Here is a 25,449-nt window from a genome sequence, read left to right as displayed (position 1 = left end):
CAGGGGTACTCATGTAATAATAATCAATATTTGTTTATGTTTTTATATTTTTATTTAAATAATCGAAATATCCCTTTGAGGTAGGTTCTATCATCCTCAGAAAACTAAGACCAAGAGAAGTTAAGTTACTTGTCCAGGACAATAAAATCAGTAAATATTAAACAATAGATTTGATTGATTCAACAAGATACAAAGGCCCTATTTACTCTATCCTGATTGTTTAATCCAATCAAAAATGTTCTGCTTAAAAAAGGCCATGAGAGTTAAATAAGGTAGTTTTAACCTTACCTTTGGACTACCATTTTCACGACATCAGCCAACAAGCATGTATTAAATACCTATTATTTACTAGGCTCCATGCTAAGTTCTGGGAGTACAAAGGAAAAGCAAGAAATGTAACTGCTGGCAAGGAGTTTATATGGTTGTTGGGGGTTTTTTAACAATATTTTATTTTTTCTCAATTATACATTGAAATATGAAAAATACTTGGATTTTTTTTTTAGTTTTGAATTCAAAATTCTATCTCTTTCTTTTCCTCCCCTCCTCCATCCAAGAGATGGTAAACAATGCAATATAGGCTATCCATGTGCAATCATATAAAACATTAAGGAGCTTATAATCTAATGGAAGAATGTTCCCCATGGTTGTTTCCATGTTTTATGGAATAGTATAGGAACCATTGTTAGTATAGATAATTAGCTTAAGTTTAGTGAATTTTCCATAATCTATTTGGTCATTTCATAGTTTATCTTCATATTCATGAAGAAGTTCCTTCAGGAACAATGAACAAATTAAATATTTAAAATGCTTTACTGTATTTTCCTGTTATCTTCCAAATCAAATGCTATATCTGTTGCACATGTTTGTACTAACTTTGACTTAAAAAAAAAAAAACAACCTTGATTTCTTTAGTGTAGGTATTATTTCCACCAATGCAAGTCACACCTCTATAATTTAGTAAATGAATGAAATAAAATAATTTATTAAATACTTTGTGAATGTTACAACCAAAAGAATTCAAGGGCTGGTGGCCAAGTCTGATAATGAGCATCTCTGAATCAGTTAGGTTGGTCCTCAGATAATCAACACATGATCTATTGCCAGTCCTATATTCAGATCCTTTCCAGCTTAGTAGACCTGCCAAAACTTGCATTCTCTGGCATAAATTTGAAAACTCAGGGATACTTCCACCTCACAATTATAGGAACCCAGCAACCTTTGGCACAGGCTTACTTAAGAAAATGGGTAAAGGCTTAAATGATGGAGTCAAAGATGAATAAGCCAATTCATAATGTAATGGAAGTCTAACACATGGGCAGATGGCACATCAGCTTGCTCAGCTGATGCACATTTTTGCATTGAGATGGATTCTAGTGAATACCACAGGATAAGCAGGATAAATGGGTTGTGACTGCATCTCAGATATTATTCTTTTCTTTCTCCCCTAAACCCACCCTTGTTTCTTTGTTCTGTTCAGTTACCACCCTTTATTTAGTCATTCAAATTCACAACTTTGGTGTCATTTTGACTCTTCACTCTCAGCCTACATATCTAACTGTCAGCCAAAGGTAATGCTTCTATTTCCAAGAAAATTATGAGGATTGATTGCAATAAGGAAGGTAAAGTTTTTTTTTTTATTTTGAAGCAATATGTGAGCTATCATCATCATCCTTGTTGTTATTTTTACTAGTTCTGAACATGAAGTCTTGAAAGTCCTTATTTTTATCAACATTTTTCCTTCTACTGCCTTAGCCCAGACTCCTCTCTAGTAAATTTGCTGTGTCTAGGCATGTTGAGTACAGATGTATTGCTCCAAGGTATGTTTCCTCCATACATTAATGAACCCAAAGACCCTATTCATTAACATTCCTCTTCAGTTTTCTTTCAGCACAAGGAATTTAATGAACATCATCCTGAGATATTTAGACTATGATACAATTCAGGTTAAAATTCTTGCTCTACCAAATTCTTCTCCTACTCTATCTCATATCTAGAGACCTCCCAGTTATTCTTCACTATATTCAAGGTCAAATCAACACCAAATTGAACCTTTTCCTTCATTCTCATCATTTGACTAAGCATGAAGAGATTTTAAAAATCTAGATGTTTGTTGATGTGTTTTGAATTTTTTAAAAACCAGTAGATCACAAATTATTGTTAAAATACAAATATGCTATTTTTTACATCTTACCCCTGGCCACATATTCTTCATTAAGTGACACTGCTGTTCCTAAACATGACACTCCATCTTTTGGCTCAGAGAATTTACTTTATCTAACCCCAAGCTTGGAATATTCCCCACCCTTTTCTCTGCTTGATGGGTGCCCTATTTTCCTTTATGTCTCAATTAAAATTCCTTCATCTTTTAAAAAAAACTTTCCAAATCTCTCTTAATTTTTGATTCTTCTTATTAATTATTTCAATTTTCTCATATATAGTTTGATTGTATATAGTTTTTGCTTGTCTACTGCATTAGGTTATAAGTTTCAGGAAGGAAAGAACTGATTTTTGCTTCTTTTGTATCTTCAGCACTTAGTACAATTCCTGACACATAGTAGGTACTTAATAAATATTTATAGATGCCCTCTCCCATATTTGGAATTCACTACCTCTTTACCTCCACTTTTAAAAAGCTTCCTTTTCTTTTGAGATACAGTTCAAATATTATCTTTCTGCTAATTCCCACTGCTTCCCAAACCAACTTATACTTAGCTACTATGTGTGTATAAATATATGTATATACATATATATATATATATATACGTGTGTTCATATATATGTATATATATATATATTATGTATTTATTAACTTTAAATTTTATGCACTTATTATATCTCCCATTGCTCAAGAATTTTTTTTAACATTCTGTACTTACATTCCCAAAGTCAGGTCCCTTTAAAATGCTCTGAGTTGGGACCCATAAAATATTTCCTTAAAGGGTACTTTTAATTGGGAGTGTGGACTTCACTCTTACTAAAGACCTATTTGGTGATTTGTCCTGAAACTCTAGGAGAAAGCTTGGAACTTATTAGACCCATATTGATGAAATTATTTTAATGGATATGCCCTGATAATTCTTCCTCCATTTTCCCCTGTAGTATCTTAGAAGGTAAAACTGACTAACCTTGCAATGAAGTAAAAAAATTGGTGAACAAAACAGGTGGGACCACCAGTGATTGATTCTGCTGCCAGTCCCACAGCTGCTTCCCAGCTGCAGGCACCCAAACTCACACTTTTCAGAGAATTTTCCCACCATATGGACTGTAAATATCACTGCCTAGAGATTTCCCTATGAGCCAAAACTTTCCATTTCTAGCACACCAAATGGAACTCATTTTATAGTGCCTGCTTTCCCAAGATGTTGTAGTCTACCCCATCTCATCAACTCTTAGGCCTTATCCATCATCCAATGCTGAACTCACCCAAGAAGAGAGAGGGCACTCTCTGTCCATGGTAATGAAGTCTTGAAAAAAGCTTAGACCCACTCTTGATATTCAGAAATATTGGCTGTCATTACAGATTTCTCATTTCTCATTTCCTCATACAGGGAAATGAAGCACTTCATAATTGTCCACAGAAAGTCTTCTCTGTAGGTACAATTTTTCCCTAGGCCTTAACTCATTTTTAGCTACATAACAACTCTATCATCATATTACATGAGTGAGGGGAGCAGAAGGAAATTTTACACCCTGAAAAGCAGATCATGTTGCCTCTCAAAAATTTAATTGTGCCTTTGGTTTCCATAAAAGTTGTGAGAATTTACCTGCAAAAACTGACAATATCTGAACTGCTCAAGTTAGTTGGAGATGGGACATTTTTGGTTTTATGCCCATTTAATTTGCTAATTCATATCATTCTGACAACTTTTAAGTCACTTTTAAATAAGGTTAATACTTCATAACTTTCAAGGTATACAGTCAAATTAAAGAGAAAACACTAATACCTAAGAAAAGAGACAGAGCAAACCATTCCTTAATAATTGCCTTGATTTCTTTTTCAACAAGGCAATTCAGGTTAAGTGAATTGCCCAGAGGATGTGTTAAGTGTCTGAGGCCACATTTGAACTCAGATCCTCCTGTCTCTTGAGACCAGTGCTCTATCCACTGCATCATCCAGCTGCCCTGTGATTTCAACATGGGGGAAATTCCTCCCATGTGCAAATTACAACCTGGCTTTATTACTCATAGTACTAATTAATCATGACTCATCTTTTTCTGGGCTGAATTCTAGATTTTTCTATCATATATGTTCCCAAACTTCTTAATTTTGAAACTTACTGTAACCCTGAAATTTATACTTGGGAATTATCTTTTATCCCTGCAGTCTCTCCCTCTGATTTGATGGCTACTTCCAGAATGTCCTTAGGACATCCAGACCACATATTTTTTCTTCCTTGTTCAAGTTATGACTCATGAAATTCACTACTAGGCTTCTATATACAGAGTACCTTAATTCCTCTCCCTATTCTTTCCTTTTGTGTACCATGTTCCCTTATTAGAATATAAGCTTGTTAAAGGCAGAGGTTGCCACTCTTTAGGTTTGTGTTTATATTCTCCATGTCTAGCACAGTTTCTGGCATATAGTAAGTGCTTAATAAATTCATATTGGCTAACTATTAGAAGGTTGCCACTAGTTCAAAGCATAAGATGCTCATTTAGTTAAAAGTGGTTTTGTCTCTAGTATTTGAAGTATGCATTCAGTCTCTTAGACTTATGGGTAAAATATGGCTCAATACACTCAAGATACTCAATTTATTATTAAAATATTAATCTGAAGCAGATCCAACCATTTTGATGAGAAACTTGGAGTTATGTCCAGATTTATTCAGCTATTTATACCACTTTTAGGTCTGTTTCCCAAGGAATTAGGAGAAATCGAAAATAACCAATATGTTCTTAAATGTTTACAGCAGCTCTTTGTCATGGCAAAGAACTAGAAATTACAGGAGTGCCTATTAATTAGGGAATGGCTATACAAATTATGCTGTATGTTCTTGATAAAATGTTACTCTGCTATAAGTAATGATAAGCTCAATGATTTTAGAAAAGCATAAAGAGACCTCTATGAAATAATGAAGAGCAAAATGAACAGAATCAAGGGAACATTTTATACAATAACGGAAGTGGGTTAGTATGGTTGTTGTCCTTTGTTCTCAAAGAGGACAAAGTTACAAAGACTCAAAGAGTCGAGTTACATTATGTCCAACTGTGGCTGATCAGAACAATAGGAGCTCAGAATACTATGCCACAGGTTGGACACAAATAGTCCATATGAACATTTAGGGTAACTTCTCTAATTTTGCACATCTTGCATTTCTTTTGGGCTAATTCAATTCTGCTTTGCTCATAGAGCATAGTACCTTCTCTGAAGAGGGTACACTATACTGGGCAGTCCCATGCTAATGTCTCCCATGCCATAAAATTGATTCTAAAGTTCTTAAGAGATACTTGAGAGTGTCCTTGTATTGCTTTTTTTGACCACCTTGTGAGTGCTTGCCTTGTGTGAATTCTCCATACAATTATTTTTTTTAACAAACATATATTTGACATTCGAACAATGTGGCCAGTCCAATGGAGTTCTGCTCTCTGCAATAGAGTTTATTCAGAATTTAGTTAAAGAAAGGACCTCAGTGTCTGGTTTCTTATCCTGCCAGGTGATCTTCAGAATTTTCCTAAAACAATTCAAATGGAAGCAATTAGGTTTCCTGTCATGGCACTAGTATACTGTTCAGGTTGCACAGGAATATAACAATGAGCTCAGCACAAAGGCTCTGTAGACCTTCGTAGTTGGTAGTCAGTTTGGTAGAGGTTATTAACCTCTCTTCTCCAACACTTTTCTTCAGAGCCTCCCAACTACTGAGCTGGCTCTGGCAATATATGTGTCTATATGATTGTCAATGTGAACATCCTGGAAAGTATGCTACCAATGTGAAAGAATTTATTCACAGCATTCAAAACCTCACCATTTACTGATTGATGGTTCCACATATGGATAGTGTAGTGTTGGCTGATGGAGAACCTGTGTTTTCTTGGTATTAATTGTTAGGCCAAAATTAGCAAAAGCAGCAGAGAATTGATTCATATTTTGTTGCATCTCAGCTTCGGAGGCTGCGTGAGTACAGTCTCCTGAAAACAAAAAATCATGCACCAATACTTCCTTTATGTTAGTTTTGCCTTGTAGACTTTTTAAGTTGAAGAATTTACCATCAGTGTGGTAAGCATGTAAACAAGCTCACAATAATAGAAGTATTATTTTAAGAACAACTTTGAAGAACCAAATCATTTTAAAAACTCACATTAACCTCAAAGATCCTATGAAGAAATATGCTATTTGAATCCAGAAAGGAATATTGTTGTGGTGTAGGAAATGATGAGCAAGTTGATTTATAAAAGCATGGAAAAACTTTGACTTATGAAAGAAGATATACACCTTCAGAGAAATAGATCACAGGAGAAAATAAGCATAGTATTGTTTTATAAATATATGTATATGGGTATGTATATATGTATATGTTTAGAGATGTATATAACATCCATATCTATATATATATATGTATATATATATGTGTGTGTGTATATATATATATATGCTAATTGTAGTCTTCTTTAGAGTGGTAAGGGGGGGGAGAGAGAGAGAGAGGGTAATAAAGTAAAAAGTGCAAAGCAGAGAACAAAAGAAAACTAAAAAGAAAGCAAAGAAAAACTGGGCACCTTCAAAAATGATGTATACTATTTATTATATATGTTTTCTTGAGATGGAAATGCATTGTTTTATATTGAATCCTCTTTTATTGTCTGCTGTGAACATGGCAACTGTTTTCTTACACATTTTGCATTTAAGTATAGAAAAAATTTACAAAAATAATATTAATCTTAAATAGCAAATTGATTTAATACTGAGGCAACGAAGCAAGCAATTTTACTTTATTGGGTAATAATGATGATAATGACAGTATTTAATAGCAACTTAGGATGCATTTACATAGTATTTGCTTGACCCAGAATGACAAATATGGCTGAGAGAAATTATCAGATACTAAACCTCCTAATGCTGGGGGACAAAGTGAAGTCCAGAGAGTCTGTAAATTTCTCAACAGACAGAGTGATAGGATGAAGATTTGAAGTGGACTCAAGCTTGGAAAATCAGGAAAGGCCTTTTGAAGGAGGTGGCACTTGGGATGAACCTTCAGAGAAGCTCAAGATTTGTTTCTTTGAAGAGGCAGAGATAAGGAGAGAAAGCATTCTAGGCAAAGGAGTCATCTTGTGCAAGTCATAAAAGTGAGAGATCAAATGTTGTACAGAGTTAAAGCTTTGGCACATCTTCCATAGTTGGAAATTTTTTGAATTTAGGACTGGTGATAGATGATACCTATTCCCTAAAGACTACCTTAGCTAAATTCAGGGAGGGTCATCACCAAAATGTCGGCCACATGATGAATATTTTGGCTACTGTAATTCACAAAGACTCTATTAGTGTTGGGGTTGCAATAAATGAAGAGAAGATCGACATTAATAAAATCAGTAAAGTATTAAAATATATATGTTATATTCCTAATTAGACAATAAGCTCTTGGAGAACAGGGAATTTTTCTTTTACTTTTTCCTATATGCTCCTTAGGTTAAACATTAGGTTTGACATATGCTTTATTAATTAATTAATTAATTTTCAAAAAATTAGAAAGATTTCATCAAAGAGCTTGTTTAATATCACCCTTACCTAGACTGATAGTTTGTAAAATAACTTTCTAGATAGAATTATTTGCCCTTTTCCACCAAATTCTGTGAGTAATTGAAAAAAATCTAGGGATCCCTGAAGCCTCAAAAATTTTGATTTCAAGTAACACTTTGATATATATGTGTATACATAAAAGTATGTGCTTTGTATTTACTTATTTATGTGCATTTCATAACTTACCCTCATACTCCCTAGAATATAAGCCCCCAAAGGACATAATACAAAGCCAAGCACATTGTTTATAGATTGTACTGTTCTTGGCAAAAATAGCATTAGTTTGCTATTTCCTTCTCCAGTGCAGTAGATGGTAGGTATTTAATAAGTGACTAGTAAATTGAAAATTCAATAGGAACCAGTAGTTCTATAAATTGGAGTGTTATGTATTCTATATTTAATTTTTATGACATATATATATGGAAGCATCTGTTTTTAAAGGTTTGCCTAAGAAGTATAGTTTTTTTTTACTTCAATATAAAGAATATTGCTTTTATCCTCATTTGTTTAAAACTGCAATTATTTTAACCCTATGTATATATTTTACCTTGAAATATTACATAATTATGAATTATTATCATTTATTATTGTTCCTATGACCTCCTTTTCCCATTTTTCCCAGAAGCTCCAATTTAAAGAAGAGAACACATAAGCCATCTTTTATTCTCCAGACTTTGCCATTGTGCCTTCTCGACCAATTTCACAGCCTTCATTTATGTAGTTTTCATCCATTTCAACATAAGCACCTTGACCATTTTTTGCTTATATTTGCCATCCCTTAGCACAGTGCCTAGCACATAGTAAGTACTTAAAACATCTTTGGCCATTTGTCTTATCTATTTTAATTTCTATGTTTTTATAAGTTTCTTAATTGCATCTGGCCTCAACACTCAGGAACAGCCATTTAAAATAAGCAGGTAATAATTCTTCTCCTTTTCTCCCTACTCCTAGCTTTTCTTGCTAGAATACTATAAGTAGGAACAAAACCCACAAGAGGGTTTGTGTCCAAATTCTTATTTGTGTAATTCTTTCATTTTCAATTTCACATTCATAGTTTGGCTTTAAGTTCTCTTTTTAAAATTTGAATATTTAATAATGTCTAAAAGAGCTAAGTCATAATGTTTTCTGTGCCGTCATCATTTAACACAGGAATTAGTTCAACCTAAATATTCACAAGACCAAAGATTAAGATCAAAAACGAACCTTAGCAGTTTTCTAACCAAACAGTCCCATCCTTAACAATGTGTAATGATCAAGAAAGTCAGTAACAGACTTGATTCAAATCCAGATCTTCTCATTCAAAACCCAACTTTCTATTCATTACACCATCCAACCTCCCTTAAAGCTTTTAAAATACAAATAGTATTGGGTGTTTTTGATCTACCAGTTTCTGAATTATGAGCTTCACATGTTCTTATTGGACTACTACTCTTACTAGATTTCCAATACTGAAATCTTTAGAGTTCCATAAAATGAATCAGTATCCTAATATATCAATTTTGCAATTTTATTTTATTAAAATGAGGAACACTTTAGCTTAGATAATGATCAAACTTTAGAATTAGATTTTCATTTTCTCATCTGGTAAGATATGAAAAAAGTCCAAGAAGAGAAAATTAAAGAAACCAAATTTCTTTCTGATATACATAGAGATCTTACAAAAAGTCAGAGAATGGTAGAACCAAAATGAATCTTGGGACACTGAACATTAGAGCTGAGAAGATCTTTAAAAATTAGATTTTCATTGGTTACATAGAATGCCAAAGTCAGGGACTTAAAATGCTGGAGCTAGATAGAAATTTGAAGGTCATGTAGTCCAATCCCTCAATTTTACAAATAAGGGACTTGAAACACACACAAAAAAAGTGTTGCATGCCTAAGGTCACATAACAAGCAAATGACTCTAAAGAAATAAAAACACTCTAATTAATGGAGAAATTCCTCCTAAAGTTTACTAATTCTAATAGCTGTGATAGGACTCCCCACTCCACATGTAAAAATGAAGAAGTATAGAGAAAATAACAATGTAAGGAACATGTTAAATATAGGAGAGCCCATTCAAAAAGTAATTACAGATATCCCTTCCACACTGCACCTTTCCCTATTGCAGTTTTGATATGTGCATGTTGACCTAAGAAATTAAATGGGAATTTGGAGAGAATTTTGTGGAAGCCACTAATGACATACAAAGTCCAGCAGATGACACAGAGCCTATGCTTAAATAATCCAAATTTTATAATAATATCCCATGAACGACAAAGGAAAAAAATTCAGACTTCTGTGGTACAAATCAAGGGCCAAAAAATTTAACTAAGATTTTCCAGATAATGAGTACTCTACACCCCTAATCCCTGCGATCTAGAAGGGATAACTGTATAGTTAACTACAGTAATTACTAGAAGAGGCTGTGCTTCCTGATATGTTAAGATATACTATGGGGCTATATAGGATGATCTTTGTGACCTCTTTTAATTATAAATCCTACAATCTATTTGACTATGATCCAGAAAGATGTTTTGCCTGGTTATAAAGAATGATATACAGTATCACAAGGAAGAGGTGCCCCCCTGCAGAATCCCTTTTCAAACTTAATTCTTAAAATTCTTTAGTTGTTTAAGCCCTTTCCTCTGATAGTCACAACCCCCGGCTTCTCCACTATCCAAACAATTCCTCAACTTGGGTCTTAATCAGAAATGTTGCCTTGCCACTTCCTCTCTGGAGTGAAATATATGAATAGTTACATGTTAACGTATAATGATCAAAATAGCAGGATAATGTTTGGAGAGTTTATTGTGCATTTGACTGCTCCCATGTTCCAAGTGTTGATAGTGCTGAGAATTTCTTCCAAAGACAGCATATAGCCAAATGGCACATATGCATTTTAAAAATAATTTGTGATCTACCAGATTTTTTTATTCAAAACACATTCTTTTAAAAAATATATATCTATATACAGTGACTTTACTTTCTTAAAAAAATCCACCCAAAGAAATAGTTGTTGTAAATAGTTTTCACAATAAATAATCTGCTTTTCTAAAATGTACAAAATCTGCTATGAAATCAGAAACTTACCATTTACTTGTGATAAAGATATTTACTTTTACAACTATAATAACTTACATAATATTCATATAGAATATAACATTTTAGTCAAGACCTACCCTCCTTTGCTCAATGCATTAACAATACTCCATTCTAAACTACTTCAACACCAACTCCAAAGTCAGTACCATGTAGTAGGGGTTCAATCTTCTCCACCAAACATCTTCACGTAGAGTAAAAGTTACATTTTAAGATGCTTGTTGTGAAAGCAGCTTACAGTGAGGTCCAGAGGGAACAGAATAGACAAAATCACAAGTTACAATACCAAGTTGTTGGGGTTTTTTCAATTATATAGTTAAATATGAATTTACATAATTTACAAAGATGGGGTAGGTTAGGTGGGGAAGCTCATTTTGAAGTCATCCCCAGAAGATCCTTAAAAAGAAATGAACTTGAACAACATGGGCCAACACTCTCCCACCCACCTCCCATGTCATTTTTCCAAGAACAACTCATGCTGGGACTTTAAATTAATCTTCCAAAGGGCCACCTTTATACTGAGAAAGATGAAAATGGAAAGATCAGTTAAATATGAATGAGCTACATGTGAGCTTAGCATAGCTGAAAGATTGTATGTGTTAACGTAATAGTGTTAATGTCCCCCAAAATGCAATTTCATGAACAATACTGTAATTTCCAGATTTCTTAACATTAAGTACTGTGAGCTTCAGAATCAACCACCAGGGTAGATCTGATTTGTGTCTAATGTGGATAACTTAATAAAATGGTTAATGCCATAGGATGCTGGCCTGCTATATTTTCAGATACAAGTTATCAGCTGTGATTTTTCTGCATAAATATTTGGCATTTATTATACTAAGGACATTTCTTTACATTTGTAAATAATTTGCTATCTACTTATGTAGAATGTAAATCTGTATACAGATGCAAGTGAGTTATCTTTCTAACTTGCTGTATTTCAAATGCAACTGCCTGCCTAAAATCAAAGTTGTTGAGTCCTGTGCCATTCCAAGCACATCTTGGAATATTTTATCCATTAGAGAAACTTGTCTAATTTTATTTTGCTACTCTTTGGATTGGGGCATGTCATTTTGCTGAGGAAACTGGCTAGTTTTCTGAGTGAAGCATCCTTTAGCTGAGAAGAATGGAAATATGAATCCTACATGTCCCAGTAGTTGGAACAGTTGGAGAATAAGGTATCACAGAATGCAAAATTCTTCAGTAACTTTCCCTTCTTTTTGGAATAGCATGAATGCAGGGATACCACATGATGAAATCTGATGGCTTCTGATGCATTCATTTGTTTCTCTTATTGCAGATACAGAGTCTTCTTGTTTCTCTTTTTTATGTCTTCAACTAATCTTAGACACAAGAAAAGAAAGAATAGCATTATTTTAGAAATATATGTAATTTTTCAATTTAGTGTATGTGATACATAAGTAATGTTACAAGAAATCATTTCTAATCCCTCTTAACAATTCTGACTTCCCTCCTTTAATTATATCCTTTTTGTCCCAAATATATCTTATTTGTACATAGTTGTTTGCATGTTGTCTCTTTCATTAGACTTGCAAGCTCTTAGAGCTCTTTGATAACAGGACTGAATTTTCCTTTCCTTCATATTACCAATGTTGACTGAGTGACTGACTATATATATATATATATATATATATATATATATATATATATATATATATATATATATATATATATATATATATATATATTTATATATATATATATATATATATATATATATTGTTTAATCTTCCCCCTTTTCCAATTCAGTCTCAATTTAGGAACAATACATATTGCCTCCTCTATGAGATTTACACTCATTCAAAACAGAGTTAGTTATCTACCTAAAAAAATCAGATAGGTAAAGAATGCATATTTTCCAAATGATAAATTACAGCTATTTGGGCAGACTATTGAGATAGTCCACTAGGATATATGTCTTGGATAGGCATTTTCTGTTGGATGACAAGCTGAATCCAAAATTGTTATAGGAAAACAAGAATGAGTTGGATCATTCTAATGAAATGTCATAGTGCTTTCAATTATCCTAAGTTGCTCCTTGATAAAAAGCTTATCTTTTACACCAAAATTCTCCTGGCAATGCTCTATGGCTATACATTACAGATCATAATGATTCAAGAGTCCTCAAAATTGCAAAAGACTCAAAAGTCAATAAAAAGATATGCTGAATACAAATAATCTACAGCATATTACCAAAGAAAACTTATATAAAAAAGGTGCCCAAAAAAGAACAATCATGCATAGTTAATCTTATGATAAGAATAAGAGAAAAAATCTTAAGGGCTACATTGGAGTCCATGCACTATTCAAAGATGACATATCAGGTAATTCTCTAAAGATAACTTTTGTGAATACATGAATTCTATTAGTCAATAGGCATTTGCCTATTAGAGGAAAAGGGCTATTTTACTTTTATCTTAGCATTCCCAGCTTATCCCAGGGTCTTACATATAGTAAGTATTTAATAAGTGCCTATTTCAGAAGCTAGGCAGAGGAGTGAGGATGAATAGGAATAGAATGAGAATGATAGTGAGGAGAATAGAAAATAAGAAAATAAAAAGTAAGTATAGCTTAGAATATGAATTGAATGAATTTGCCCATAAAATGGAAAGAGATAGTACATTAAAATTTTTTCAACTAAACAATATGTTGCTTTCACGAAATATAAAAATGAGATACACACAAATAGCTCTGAATACAGTATGTAGTATTTGTTATATAGGTTTTCTTGAAATGGAAATGTATTGCTTTATATTTTGAATCCTCTCATGTTCTGCTGTGTACGTAGCAATTTTTTTTCATTTTGCTTAAGTTTAAATTTAATTAATTGGTTGATTTTTTTAAAATAAGTATCTATAAAGTGATTGATTAGAACCACATCCTGGTACACCTGGTAGCCAGGTTAGACAATATAAATAGCTGTCAAGGAAACAGAGATTTTCTTATGCTTTTTTAAAACAAATTTTAACAAATATTTTACTGTCGGGAAATTCTACTATCCATGATACAAAGGTATTTATTTTGTGATAAGGCACATCACAAATTCTAGCAAAGGCTTAAAATCTCCAGCAGACAAAATCACACAAGAGATAGAATTTTCATAGTCGAGTAGGGAAATAAGAAGCAAAGAGCATATTTGAGATTTCAACTTTCTCCATTAAAGCATCTCCAGCTTTCCCAGATTCTATATTTACATTTAACTAATTAATGAACCCCTTTATTTTATTTAATTAATTCATTTGACTCATCAAAAGTTTCATTCATGAATGAGTAAGAAAGAAAGGAATGAACAGATGGTGATCAAAGTGATGGAAGACTACAAAGAATGAATTTTGTAACAAATGATTCCCAAATGAGTGGGTCTTCTAACACTGTCTTATTTGTGAGACAATGTAATATAACAAGAAGACTAGATTGATAAAGGGTAAAGGAAGATTCAAATTCTGGCTCTGCCACTTGTTAACTGTGTAACCTTCAACTATTCACTTCATTTCCCTCAGCTTCAATTTCTTCCAATGAAAAATGAGGTAACAATCTCTAAGGAAACTTTCACTTATAAATATATGACCTTATGACAAGGAAAGCCAAACCAAAATTTTATCTTGATTCCAAGAATCCAACTAGCAAAAAGAAGCCTCTCATCTTTCTTAGATTTGCAATTCTACCTGGGATCAGGCTACATCATTGACTAGACAGATATTCAAGAACTCCATTCAAATATTGTAGCAAATGATACACCTAGTAAGTTAACTCACCTCTGTTCATGCAATATTTGTGCTATCAGGGCCACGTTTCAGGAGACTCTTCCATGTCTTTGTCTTGATGTCTTTCTACTGTCCTGGAATTACTATAAAGAGAAGGTTAATTTCAACAATCAGTCCATATTGCCATACTCAATATTTGCCTTTTAGAAAATGCATGATATTTTTAGGAATTCATTAATAACTGATCTTTACTCTTATGCATGAAGAACAAATTGGTGCATTCTAGAATGCAAATATAATCAGATCCCTTTTTATTTTTTGAATATTTAGCCAAGGAAGATTCCAATATTATGCTACTATGTTTCTGTGTGTTGACAATTAGGTCATCTGGGAGAGGAAGGGAAGATTTATAGTCAACTTTGAATTTCCAAAGTCTTACAAAACTTGAAGCTGGTTTCCACAAGTATTTTTCTTTCATTAATATAAAGTAGTAGAAAATACCCTAACTTTGAAGTCAGAGGACCTGAGTTCTAATCTAGTGTTTAACAGTGTATGTATATAAGTGCTTAATAAATTTTAATTGAGAGACTGATGATGCTATGCTCTGTTAATTAGCTGTGTGATCTTGAGCAAGAATTGACCTCTCTGGACCTCATTATAAACCTTTTTTTTAAATTAATTTTATAATTATATTTTTTGATAGTACATATGCATGAGTAATTTTTTTTACAACATTATCTCTTGTATCCATTTTTCCAAATTTTCCCCTCCCTCCCTCTACTCCCTCCCCTAGATGACAGGCAATCCCATACATATTAAATGTGTTACAGTATAGCCTAGATACAATATACCTCATTATAAACCTTAAAGCTTTTCATAAAGGTCAGCTGTTACTCTCAATAAAACAAAATTATCTCAAGGGACTAGATCATCTCAGGGGAACCCTCTAGCTCTGATATTCTGTATTCCCACTTTCAAGTTTGCTTACAGGAATTACTTTTAAGTAATTACATATTCAGTTGACAATGTTCTAATTAATTTTATTTTTTAGCTATCAAGGAAGTTCTGATAACTGCTCTTTCAAAGTGGTTTTTTTGTTGGGACACAGCCAATGCCAACTCTTCCTTGGACTTTTTTTTTTTTCAGAAGTTCATTCAAGATTAAAAATAAGGCCAGTGTGAGTAAGACAAATGAAGTTTTCTCAAGAAGTCTATGAGACTAGGCCTAAGTCACGTGATCCCTATTCCCAGAGGTCTGTGGAGTCAGAAGATCAGGTCTAGGGCCCAGACTGCAGGAAGTCACATGATCTCTAGGCTTTGAGGTCTCTAAGACCCTAATTCAGTGACAGAAAGTGATGTGACATAAGAAGCAGACAACATGGGTGACCATTGATCAATAATGGTTACTTTTTTTAGTCTATTCAATGAAAGGCTTGAGTCTTTTGCTATTTAACCATCTTTCCTATTTTCCAGCTTCTCAGGTCAGGCGCATGTTGGAAGCTGAGATGCTTTCCAGGTGTGTTGGGCCTCTCTCTGCAGGGACTAAATGGAAAGCTTTCTCTTTGCACCCGAAGATGTCTCTGATTAGTTAATTTGGGGAAGGGGGTCTAGCACCCATCCCACACAAATGAAACATGAGAAGCACTTGGTAGTTTTCTCAGCCTTCAGCCATCTATGTGGTCCATTAAATTTTCATGTGATAATCAATTGATCATGTAATAAATCTTTAATACCTTTTCCATTGACAAAATCTTATCCTTTTCTGATAGGAAAACATAGGCAAAATCACACAAGAAAGTCCAGCAATTTACTGGATGCAGAAAGCATCCAGGTTGATGAAATCATAAACGCATCAGAAAACTACAATAGTTATGTTCAATAACAAGCAACTAGGTGGTACAGTAGATAGAGTGGCAGGCCTGGAGTCAGGAAGTTTCAAGTTCAAATCCAGCTTTAAGTATTTACTAGCTATGTGACCCTGGGCAAGTTCTTAATTTCTATTTCCCCCACTACCACAATTACCCAAGAAAACCCCTGCCAGAAATTATTCCCTAGTTTCCTCCTTTGTAAAAAGGAGGGGAGGGAAGGAGTAAAGATATCATCTACCTCCCAGGCTACTTATAAAAATCAAATGAGATGTGCAAAGTGCTTAGCACAGTGCTTGACAGTAAAGTGTTGTATAAATGTTAGCTATTATTATTATAGTGCCACTTAGTGTCTTATTAATGTATGCTACTACGAATCACTTTTCATGGAATGATTAAAACTTCCCAGAGAGTTATTTACCTTCTATTGTCCTCAGTTCTGGTGCAAAAATGAATGCAGGCATTATCATCTTGTTCCGTGCAAAAACATCGGTTCGGTGGCCCTTTAAATGGTGGTGAGCTCCTGCTTATAGGATCTGCAGATCTCTTGCCCCGGAAGCTGCCTCTGTAATTGGAGAGCCCATAAGGTACAGTCCGTCTGTAAAGAATTGGAAGACAAATAGAACATATGTTTCCACATCACTATGTATATTCATGTCTCAATATACATGAGTGCTATGTCAAGAAAAAAAAAAGAGAGAGAGAAAAGAAAAGAGACGTTACCTGATGTATATTGCAGTGAGGAGTGACAACTACCATAAGAGAACTACTGCCAAATTTACCCAATAACAAACAAGTGCCGGGGATGAGCAACCAGGAAAATTCACATCACATGATAGCACTTTCTGATAACAAAGAACTACATTCATTGTCTCTTTTGAGCCCTATGAAAAAGGTGCTATAAAGATTATTACTCTCCAATTTATGGGGGTTTGTTTTTTTTCAGGTAGAGATACAGAGGTTCCAAAAAGAAAATGGCATATCTAAGATCAAACAGCTAGTGGATGGTGGTCTTGCACCCTTATTTCTTGCCTCCAAATTCAGTACACTGAAGAATCAGGGGAGTTGGTTTTGATGCTTAGCTCTGTGATTTTGATCAAGTTGACTTGCTCTCTCTGAATTTCAGTTTCTGCCTCTGAAAAATGAGGAGGCTTAGAAATCAAATAATCCTAGTTTAAGTTATTCATGAGTCTATTATGTGTCTCCCTCCTCCATCAGAATATAAATTCCTTGAGAGCAGGGCCTATCATTGTTATCTTTGTATCTTGTATACACTAAGTATCTGATATACATTGGTTGAAATGAATGTATGAACAACCAACTATCTAGCAAGTGTAGACATAGTTATGTTTCACAGTGATTGGAGCTCTATGAAAAGGGGGAAGCATCTTTTCCTAGGATGTGCTTACAAAATGTGGTAGGAGAAATTGGATTCGAGGAGCTCCTTTTAAAAAGCTTGATCCAGGATAATGTGTACTCTGTGTAATTCTGACTGAACACTACCAGGTAGGAGTTTGGACATTCACTCTGCTTGACTTCTATACTCTTTGACTAATGGCATGGCTTCCTGTGCCTGGAACTAGGGAGGAGATAAGTGCTTCAGCATGCAAAAGGTCTCAACATTCTCACACCATCTATATTAGGAAACTTTTCTGTTTACATTTCTAATTATTTCAAGCCAGAGTTAAGACAACTATGAGAAAACCTAAATGTGATTCTGATAAGTCTTTTTTCCTTTCCCACCTCTACCCCCAACATCTCAAGTCAATTTTCTCTACAGACTTCTATTGCTTCCCTCTGTAAGTTTTGCCTGGGGCTTGTTCCTCTTCTTCCCCCACTCCTCACCCTGATGGGCTGCTAGAAACAGGAGGAGTAATTACCAGTAACTGGAGCTGGCTGTCCAGAGGTTAATATTCCTGACTTAGTTCAGAGGGAGGGAGAAAGAGGCAGCCCAAAAGGTGTCAGAAGGACATTTCAATTGACAAGTCTGATAATCCCAGAAAGGCCCCTACCACCTTCAACACTTGTATTGTAGCCAAGCTAAAGAGGCAAAATTCCTTTTTTAAAATAGTGGTTTATGTTACTTTGGTCCTTCAAGTATGAAGGACAACAAACAATCAATTTTTCCAAATATATGCAAAGATAATTTTCAACATTCACCTTTGCAAACCGTGTATTCCAAATTTTTCTTCCCCTTTCCCTTCTTCTCCCTCCCCAAGGCAGCAAGCATTTTGATATAGGTTAAACATGTACAATTCTTCTAAACTGATTTCCATTTTCATCATGCTGTGCAAGAAAAATCAGATCAAAAGGGAAAAAAAGGAAAAAGGAAAGAAAAATAAGCAAACAAACAAAAACAAAAAGGTAAGAATATTATGCGTTGATCCACATTCAGTCTCCATAGTTTTTTCTCTGACTATAGATAGCACTTTCCATCCAAGTCTATTGGAATTGCCTTGAATCATGAGAGAAAATTCCTTACAAACTCCAGAAGCTGGCAGACATCTGTGGTATTTTTTTATATGAGAGAATTTTTCCCCTCTAAGGGGTTTACCCTTTGTGAGTTACTATTCAAGCTAAAAGGGATTTTTAAAAAAAATTACTAATTGCAATTATTCAAAGAGAAAACAAAAAAGAATTTGGCCTTCAGACCAACGCATCTCAGACTAGAATTACTTGTCAGATCTTACTTTATCTTTACTTTTGAGGTTATTGACTAGTGGGTGAGGATGCATTGTTTAAAAAGGAAACTGGACTCAAGAAAAGATTTGTCACATAAAACTCTGACCTACTTACTGATCCAGCTGATGATACATGTTGGTACATAGATGCTAGTGTTATGAAATGTAATAAGACAGTGAATAAGACAGTTGCTAGCTATTATAGTCTATGCCCAAACCACAAGAGATTTACACAAGAGAAAAGATTGCCAAATTGTTCGGGGAGAAATGTTTAAATCATGTGCTGCTTAATTGAAGTTAGCTTTGAAAGGATGTGACTTGATTTTGTGACAAATTGCTTATAATTTAGAGGGCTGAACAGAAATGGCTTTTCCAAAAATATCTTGCTTTTCTTTACCAGGGATTCCCATTACTGATTTTGTGACACTCCAGGATATCTCAGATTATCTCAAGGGATTTCATGAAATTCTTCAAATATTCTTAAAGTGATAAGAAATAGGAAACTAGGAGTAGACCTATGATTTCAGTGCTATAAGAAACTTCCAGATGAAGAACTTCCTTTACCAATGTAGTTTGACGCTTTCTCTACAACTTGCAAAGCCTTAGAAACTTATTTAGGATCCTGAGACATTGTTTTGTCTGAAGTCACACAGCCAGTATATGTCAGACACATGACTTAAATGCTGGCTTCCTTGGCATTTAGATTGGCTCAGTACCTGTATTAAACACAAGACTCTACCTCTTAAAATAAAATTAAGTCAGGTGTGGTGAGAAATATATCTGTGATTCTTACTAGTAGGAAAGATTGAAACTGGTGGATTGTTTGAGTTTCAGACTTCTGAGCAATAGTAAAGCTGAAGCTGATATTCACACTAAATCTGGTACCAATATAGTGAGCTCCTAGGGGAACTGAAGTCCACTAGACTGAGGAGAGGCCAACCCCACCCCCACCCCCAAGTTGGAAAAACAGATCAGGTTAAAGCTGTATTCTAATCAGGACTGGAAACAATCCATGAGTGAGCACCAAACTTCCAGCTCTGTGAAATAGGAAAACCCAGTGTTTAAAAAAAAAAAAAGGTAAAGATTAAACTGAATTCATAGAATCAAAGAATCTCAGAGTTGAGAAGGGCCTATACCATATTCTTCCACTTTGATTTTATAGCAATAGCTTATTTTTATATTGTATTTCAAGGTTTACAAAGTATTTTTTCTCATAGCTTTGTGAGGGTGGAACATACAAGTTTTAATACCTCCGGTTTACAGACCAGAAAACTGAGGTACAGAGATGACATGATTTATTTCCCAAAGAAATAAAAGCAAAAACCTCAGGCAAAGCTTTTATAGGAGGAAGCATAAAGCCAGTGGATGAAATAGACCCACCAAACCACGATTTCTAGTTCCAATTCCCAATGCTTTCTATTCTACTGTACTGCGGTGGGGGGGTTGGTGTGTGTGTGTTGTGTGTGTGTGTGTGTGTGTGTGTGTGTGTGTAGTTTGTGTGGGAGAGAGAGAATCATTTTTGATGTCATAAAGATCTGGATTCAAGTTGAAGAATTGAAGAAACCTTGCACTCTTTTCCCGCCTTCCTCCCATTCTCCCTCCCAGATTATTAAGAACTAGGGCTACACTGGAAGGTGAACGTCTAATTCAGGCAGCCTCCAGATGTTTAACATCTTGGGATCATAAAATGGAGACTGAAAGCAGAACATGGGTTCTATTCAACCCTGAGCCTTTACTAAGAAACTCCACTTTTCCCGATGAAAAAGACTAAGCAGGGTAGGGAAGGGTAAAACAATGAAGACATTGTGGCAAGCCAAGGTTTGGCTAAACATATATTTTTCCAGTGATAGGGGTCATATTAAATCTCTAAGTGTTGACATTAAACCTAGTCCCCCCCCCATTTCCACATGAAAATATCACAAAGAAAACAACAATGCACCCATTTTGCAATCAGCAAAGAGGACTACAATTTTGAAAATGCTAGTCTAGAGTCATTGAACTTGAACAAAACCTTTTCATGTGTTTCAAGGGGAAAAAAAACAAGAAATATGCTATTAATTAATTTGGCATTTTATCATTTTGGCATTTATCATTCATACAAATGAAATATATTCAAATGAGTGGTTGGATATAAATCATACTGAAAACAAATGTGTTGTGATGGAAAGAACAATGGATTTAATTTCAAAGGACTTAATTTTGAATCCCAGCTTGGCTATCATGTTGCCTTGAAAAAGTTACCTCTCTCTTTGGCCTCAGTTTCTCATCTGTGAATCAAAGGAGTGGAATAACAAGAAGATTGAGAAAACATTCCAGCCACACAGCCTGGCGTATAGAGGTCCCTGCTCTCAACCTCTTTTCATTCTTCTGATCTCCAATTTACCTAATGATTGCCTCCTAATTGAACAGCCATAAACATCAACACGATTTCTCCTTTCCAGGATCCAATCACCACCTAGTGGTCAAACAAGCAACTGCAAGTATATACCAGCCATTAAGTAGCTGGGCATGCTACTTAAGGATTTTTAGGATAGGATTAAATAGAACAAGAGGAGTAAGTCACCTCAGAAGGCTTCTGGGTAGACACCTTAATTTTATACAAGAGAAAACAGATTCAGAGATTTACTAGACATGATCTTTATGATTATTGTAATCATATGATTATGATTATTAATTGTGATTATATTATTATGATTATTCAGTCTTCTGATGATGAATACTTCTGACTGTAGTGAGGCTGGTCTTTGGATGTCAGAAACATGTTCAGATATAGACCTGGAAACACTGGTGCATCTCTTGAGAACTCAATGTCACCTTGATAGCATAAGGAAGTATCAGGGCAAGATATTAAATTAATGAAGCTGAAAGATATCCAACAATTGAAAATGAAAGATGTTTGTTACTTATATGTGTGTGAGTGTGTTTATCTAATGTTATACATTTATACATGTTATATATATTTATGTATATATGCTTATATACTTATATGTTACACATATATGTATATACCTACTTCTGATTTACCTAAAGTCACATAGTAAGTGGCAGAATAGGAATTCAAACTCCAAATAAATCATATTCTTCTTTTTCCTTATCCCATGCTTCTTACCATAATATCTGCCCTATCATATCAGTCCTAGAAATGTATGCAGATTGTGAAATTTTGGATCACCATATCTGTTCAAATTTGGAATTACTTGTATCTGGGGTAAACAGCATTAAAAAATAAAAATGAACCCAAAAAAGTCAAACTAAAAGCCTTTGTGTAAAATGAATGTCTTGTAACAGAGACAGCAATAGACATATGGATGAAGGAGAGAGAAGAGACAGAGATGTTATATATAGAGAAAGAGAGAGACAGCAGATAGAAAAAGAGATAGATACAGAGATAGAAGTGATATAGATATAGCAAGAGAAATATATATAATATAACCATATGTGTGTATACATATACACACACACATATGGGTGTACGTAAGCAATAGATATCTTTCATTGTCAATTATAAGTATCTTTTACCACTAATATTTTGCCCTTATATTTCCTCATAATATCATGTGAACTTGGTGACCTGCTAGCAGATTACCAACTCTGCCATATCCAAACACTTGCCAGACGTAGCAACGGAACATGTTTCTGTCATCAAAGACTAGCCTTATTATGATCAGAAAGGTTCATCATCAGAGGAAGATGATCAGACTGCCCAAGAAAGCAGAGGAATTGTAAACGGAGTGACCAGATGGACAACCCTGGGCCTTCATTTGATATACTAGGTCATAAATTTAGAGTTGGAAGAGAACTTCAAGATTATCTGGTCCAATCATTTTACTTTTAAAAAGTAGTAACTGAGGCCCAGAGAAATTAATTGGTTCAAGGCCATATTAGTATTAAATAGTAGAGTCAGAATTTACATTTAAGTCTCCGGGATTCAAATCCAGTGCTTTTCCCCACTACATCATGCTGTCTTTGATTTCATATATGCTATTTTTTGAAGATAGTGAAGACATTTTTATTGAATTTTCCTAAAATAGGCCATTTAGTTAAATAAAAACATTATTAGACACACATGGTAAGTTTCCATGGCCAAATCACTCAAGTATATTTTTTCCTAAGCTAGGGGAGGCATGAATAGACAAAAGTTTGCCTGAGAAAAGATCTGGAGGATTTTAGTAGGCTACAAGTTCAGCTTGAGTCAATAGTGTAGTGTGGAAGCCAAGACAGCTAACAGAATTTTAGGCAGCATCAAGAAAGGCACAGTTCCTCGAAACCAGAGAAATGATAGTTCCACCATACTCTGCCCTGGTCAGGACACATCTGGGATGGTGTTTTCAATTCTCAGTGCCATATCTTAGGAAAATTCTGATAAGGAGCCAATAGAGAATAGCTAGAATGATGAAGGGCCTTGAGGATATACCATATAAGAATGGTTCCAAAAAATGAAGATGCTTAGACTGCAAAAGAAAAAAATTAAGGAAGGGAGGGTAGAGAAGGAGGACATGCTATCTACAAGTATTTGAAGAGTTGTCATATGGAAGAAAAGTTTGTTCTCCGTAGCCCCAGAAGGATGGACTGATAGTAACCATTTCTCAAGTATATGTTATAGAGGTAAATTGTTTTCGAGGCACAAATTAAACCAGACAATCTCTACACTCCTATATTCTAGGACAAGTACACATTTTTAAATAATTCACTTTTACATAGTACTTTAAGAATTACAAAGTATTGTGTTTACAGGAACTTTGTGAAAGAGTGTATTATTATCTCCATTTTGTTGATGAGAAAACGGAGACTCTTAAAGGTTAAGTGGCTTGTCCCTGATCACACAGCTAGAAAGTGAAAGAGTCAAGATTTCATCCCAGCTCTTGATATTGCAAATCTAGTATTCTTTCCTCTGCCCTATAAAATAATACTGGGATCTTTTTATTTCTTTCTACAAAGAAGTTCGTAGTCATGGAAGTTGAGAAAAAGGAATAGGGCAAACTTTATTTTCTGATCCCCTGCTATGGTAACTCAGCCTCTGACTGCTAGGACCCAGTGACCTCTGGCGCAGGTGAGTTCTTAGGAAAGGGGAGTGGTTCAGATAATATCCTTAAATGTGTCAATATCTTTTATCACAACCCAACCCCTAAGAAAATGTTCAGGGAATCCAGGACTGCAAACAGCATGGTGACATAATGCCCTGCAGACAAATACTGTAACTCCCCAGACTGTCATTCCCAAGGGAGGTGATCAAAAGAGTCCAAAAAATGCACAGGAAAGTAAAATGCACTAAAAATCTAAACGAAAGAGATCGTGGTACCAAGACACACCCACAAAACTCTCCCAACTCCTTCCTTGGCCCTATTAATAAAACACTATCTCTTTGAAAACAGCAGTTTCATATCATCAGCCAGCTTTCTCCAAAAGCACCAGCCCCCTTCATTCTGCTTTCTTTCCTTAAATACTTGTCAGCTGCAGCTTGGTACCAACTATCCAAACAATCAGCCAGCATCCTCCCACTCACAAACCACAGCTGCTTTTTTCAATTGCCCTGAAATCAACAGAAACTTTTGGATCATCTCCTGCAAACAACAACATCAACAAATAGTTTTTATATAGCACTTTAATGTTTACAATGCACTTTAAAAATATTATTTCATTTTTACCCTCACAAAAACCCCTAGGTATTATTATCTCAGTTTTACAGATAGGTAAAATGACGAAGGCAGAGATTAAGTGACTTGTCCATGGTCACGAAGCTAGTAAGCAACTAAATCAGTATTTAAACTCAGTTCTTTCTGATTGTAGGTTCAGAATCTATCTACTACCCCACCTGATATGTGATCCCTTTTAAGATCTCCCAGTGCTGTAATCTACTGTTTCCTCCTATGATACTCACAGAACACAGGTGTAGGGGGCAGCTAGATTGCACAGTGGATAGACAACCAGCTCAGGACCTGAGTTCAAATTTGGCCTTAGACACTCAACACTTCCTAGTTTTGTGACTCTGGGCAAGTCACTTAACCCCAATTGCCTCATACACATGATAAAAAAAAAAAAGAACACAGATACAGAACTGGAGAGATTCATAGGATTCATGATATCCAGCCTCCTTGTTTTATAAATGAGTTGGTGGATGCCCAAGGTAATTTAGTGAGCTCCTCAAAGTCATGCATGTACTAAGCATCAGAGATGAGATTTGAACTCAGTGCCTTGAATTTACAAGCCACTGGCTGTTCTTTCCCTTGTATCATGCTGCCTTATTAATGACAACCTTCTAGGATACTCAGTGCTCATTTTTGAGAAAGCAAGAGACATGCAGGGTCTTCTTAATCACTGTGAACCTGGGCACTGTTCCTAGAGTGCTGTTGAAAAACTCAGTCTCTCTCA

General features: G+C 34.7%; 1 protein-coding gene across 1 annotated transcript in view; it reads right to left on the bottom strand.

Annotated features, from left to right (window-relative positions):
- Positions 1-10,808: 10,808 nt before the first annotated feature.
- Positions 10,809-25,449, bottom strand: part of EDN3 (endothelin 3) — a 36,591-nt gene continuing 21,950 nt past the window's right edge. The window contains 3 exon segments of the mRNA XM_074288715.1: positions 10,809-12,153; positions 14,587-14,678; positions 16,821-16,997. Of these exon segments, the coding sequence (XP_074144816.1) occupies positions 14,612-14,678; positions 16,821-16,997 (244 nt within the window). The 3' untranslated portion in view covers positions 10,809-12,153; positions 14,587-14,611.

Source organism: Sminthopsis crassicaudata, chromosome 2 (assembly GCF_048593235.1).
Source record: "Sminthopsis crassicaudata isolate SCR6 chromosome 2, ASM4859323v1, whole genome shotgun sequence".
Classification (NCBI taxonomy): Eukaryota; Metazoa; Chordata; class Mammalia; order Dasyuromorphia; family Dasyuridae; genus Sminthopsis; species Sminthopsis crassicaudata.
This window is presented reverse-complemented; position numbering and strand designations above follow the sequence as displayed.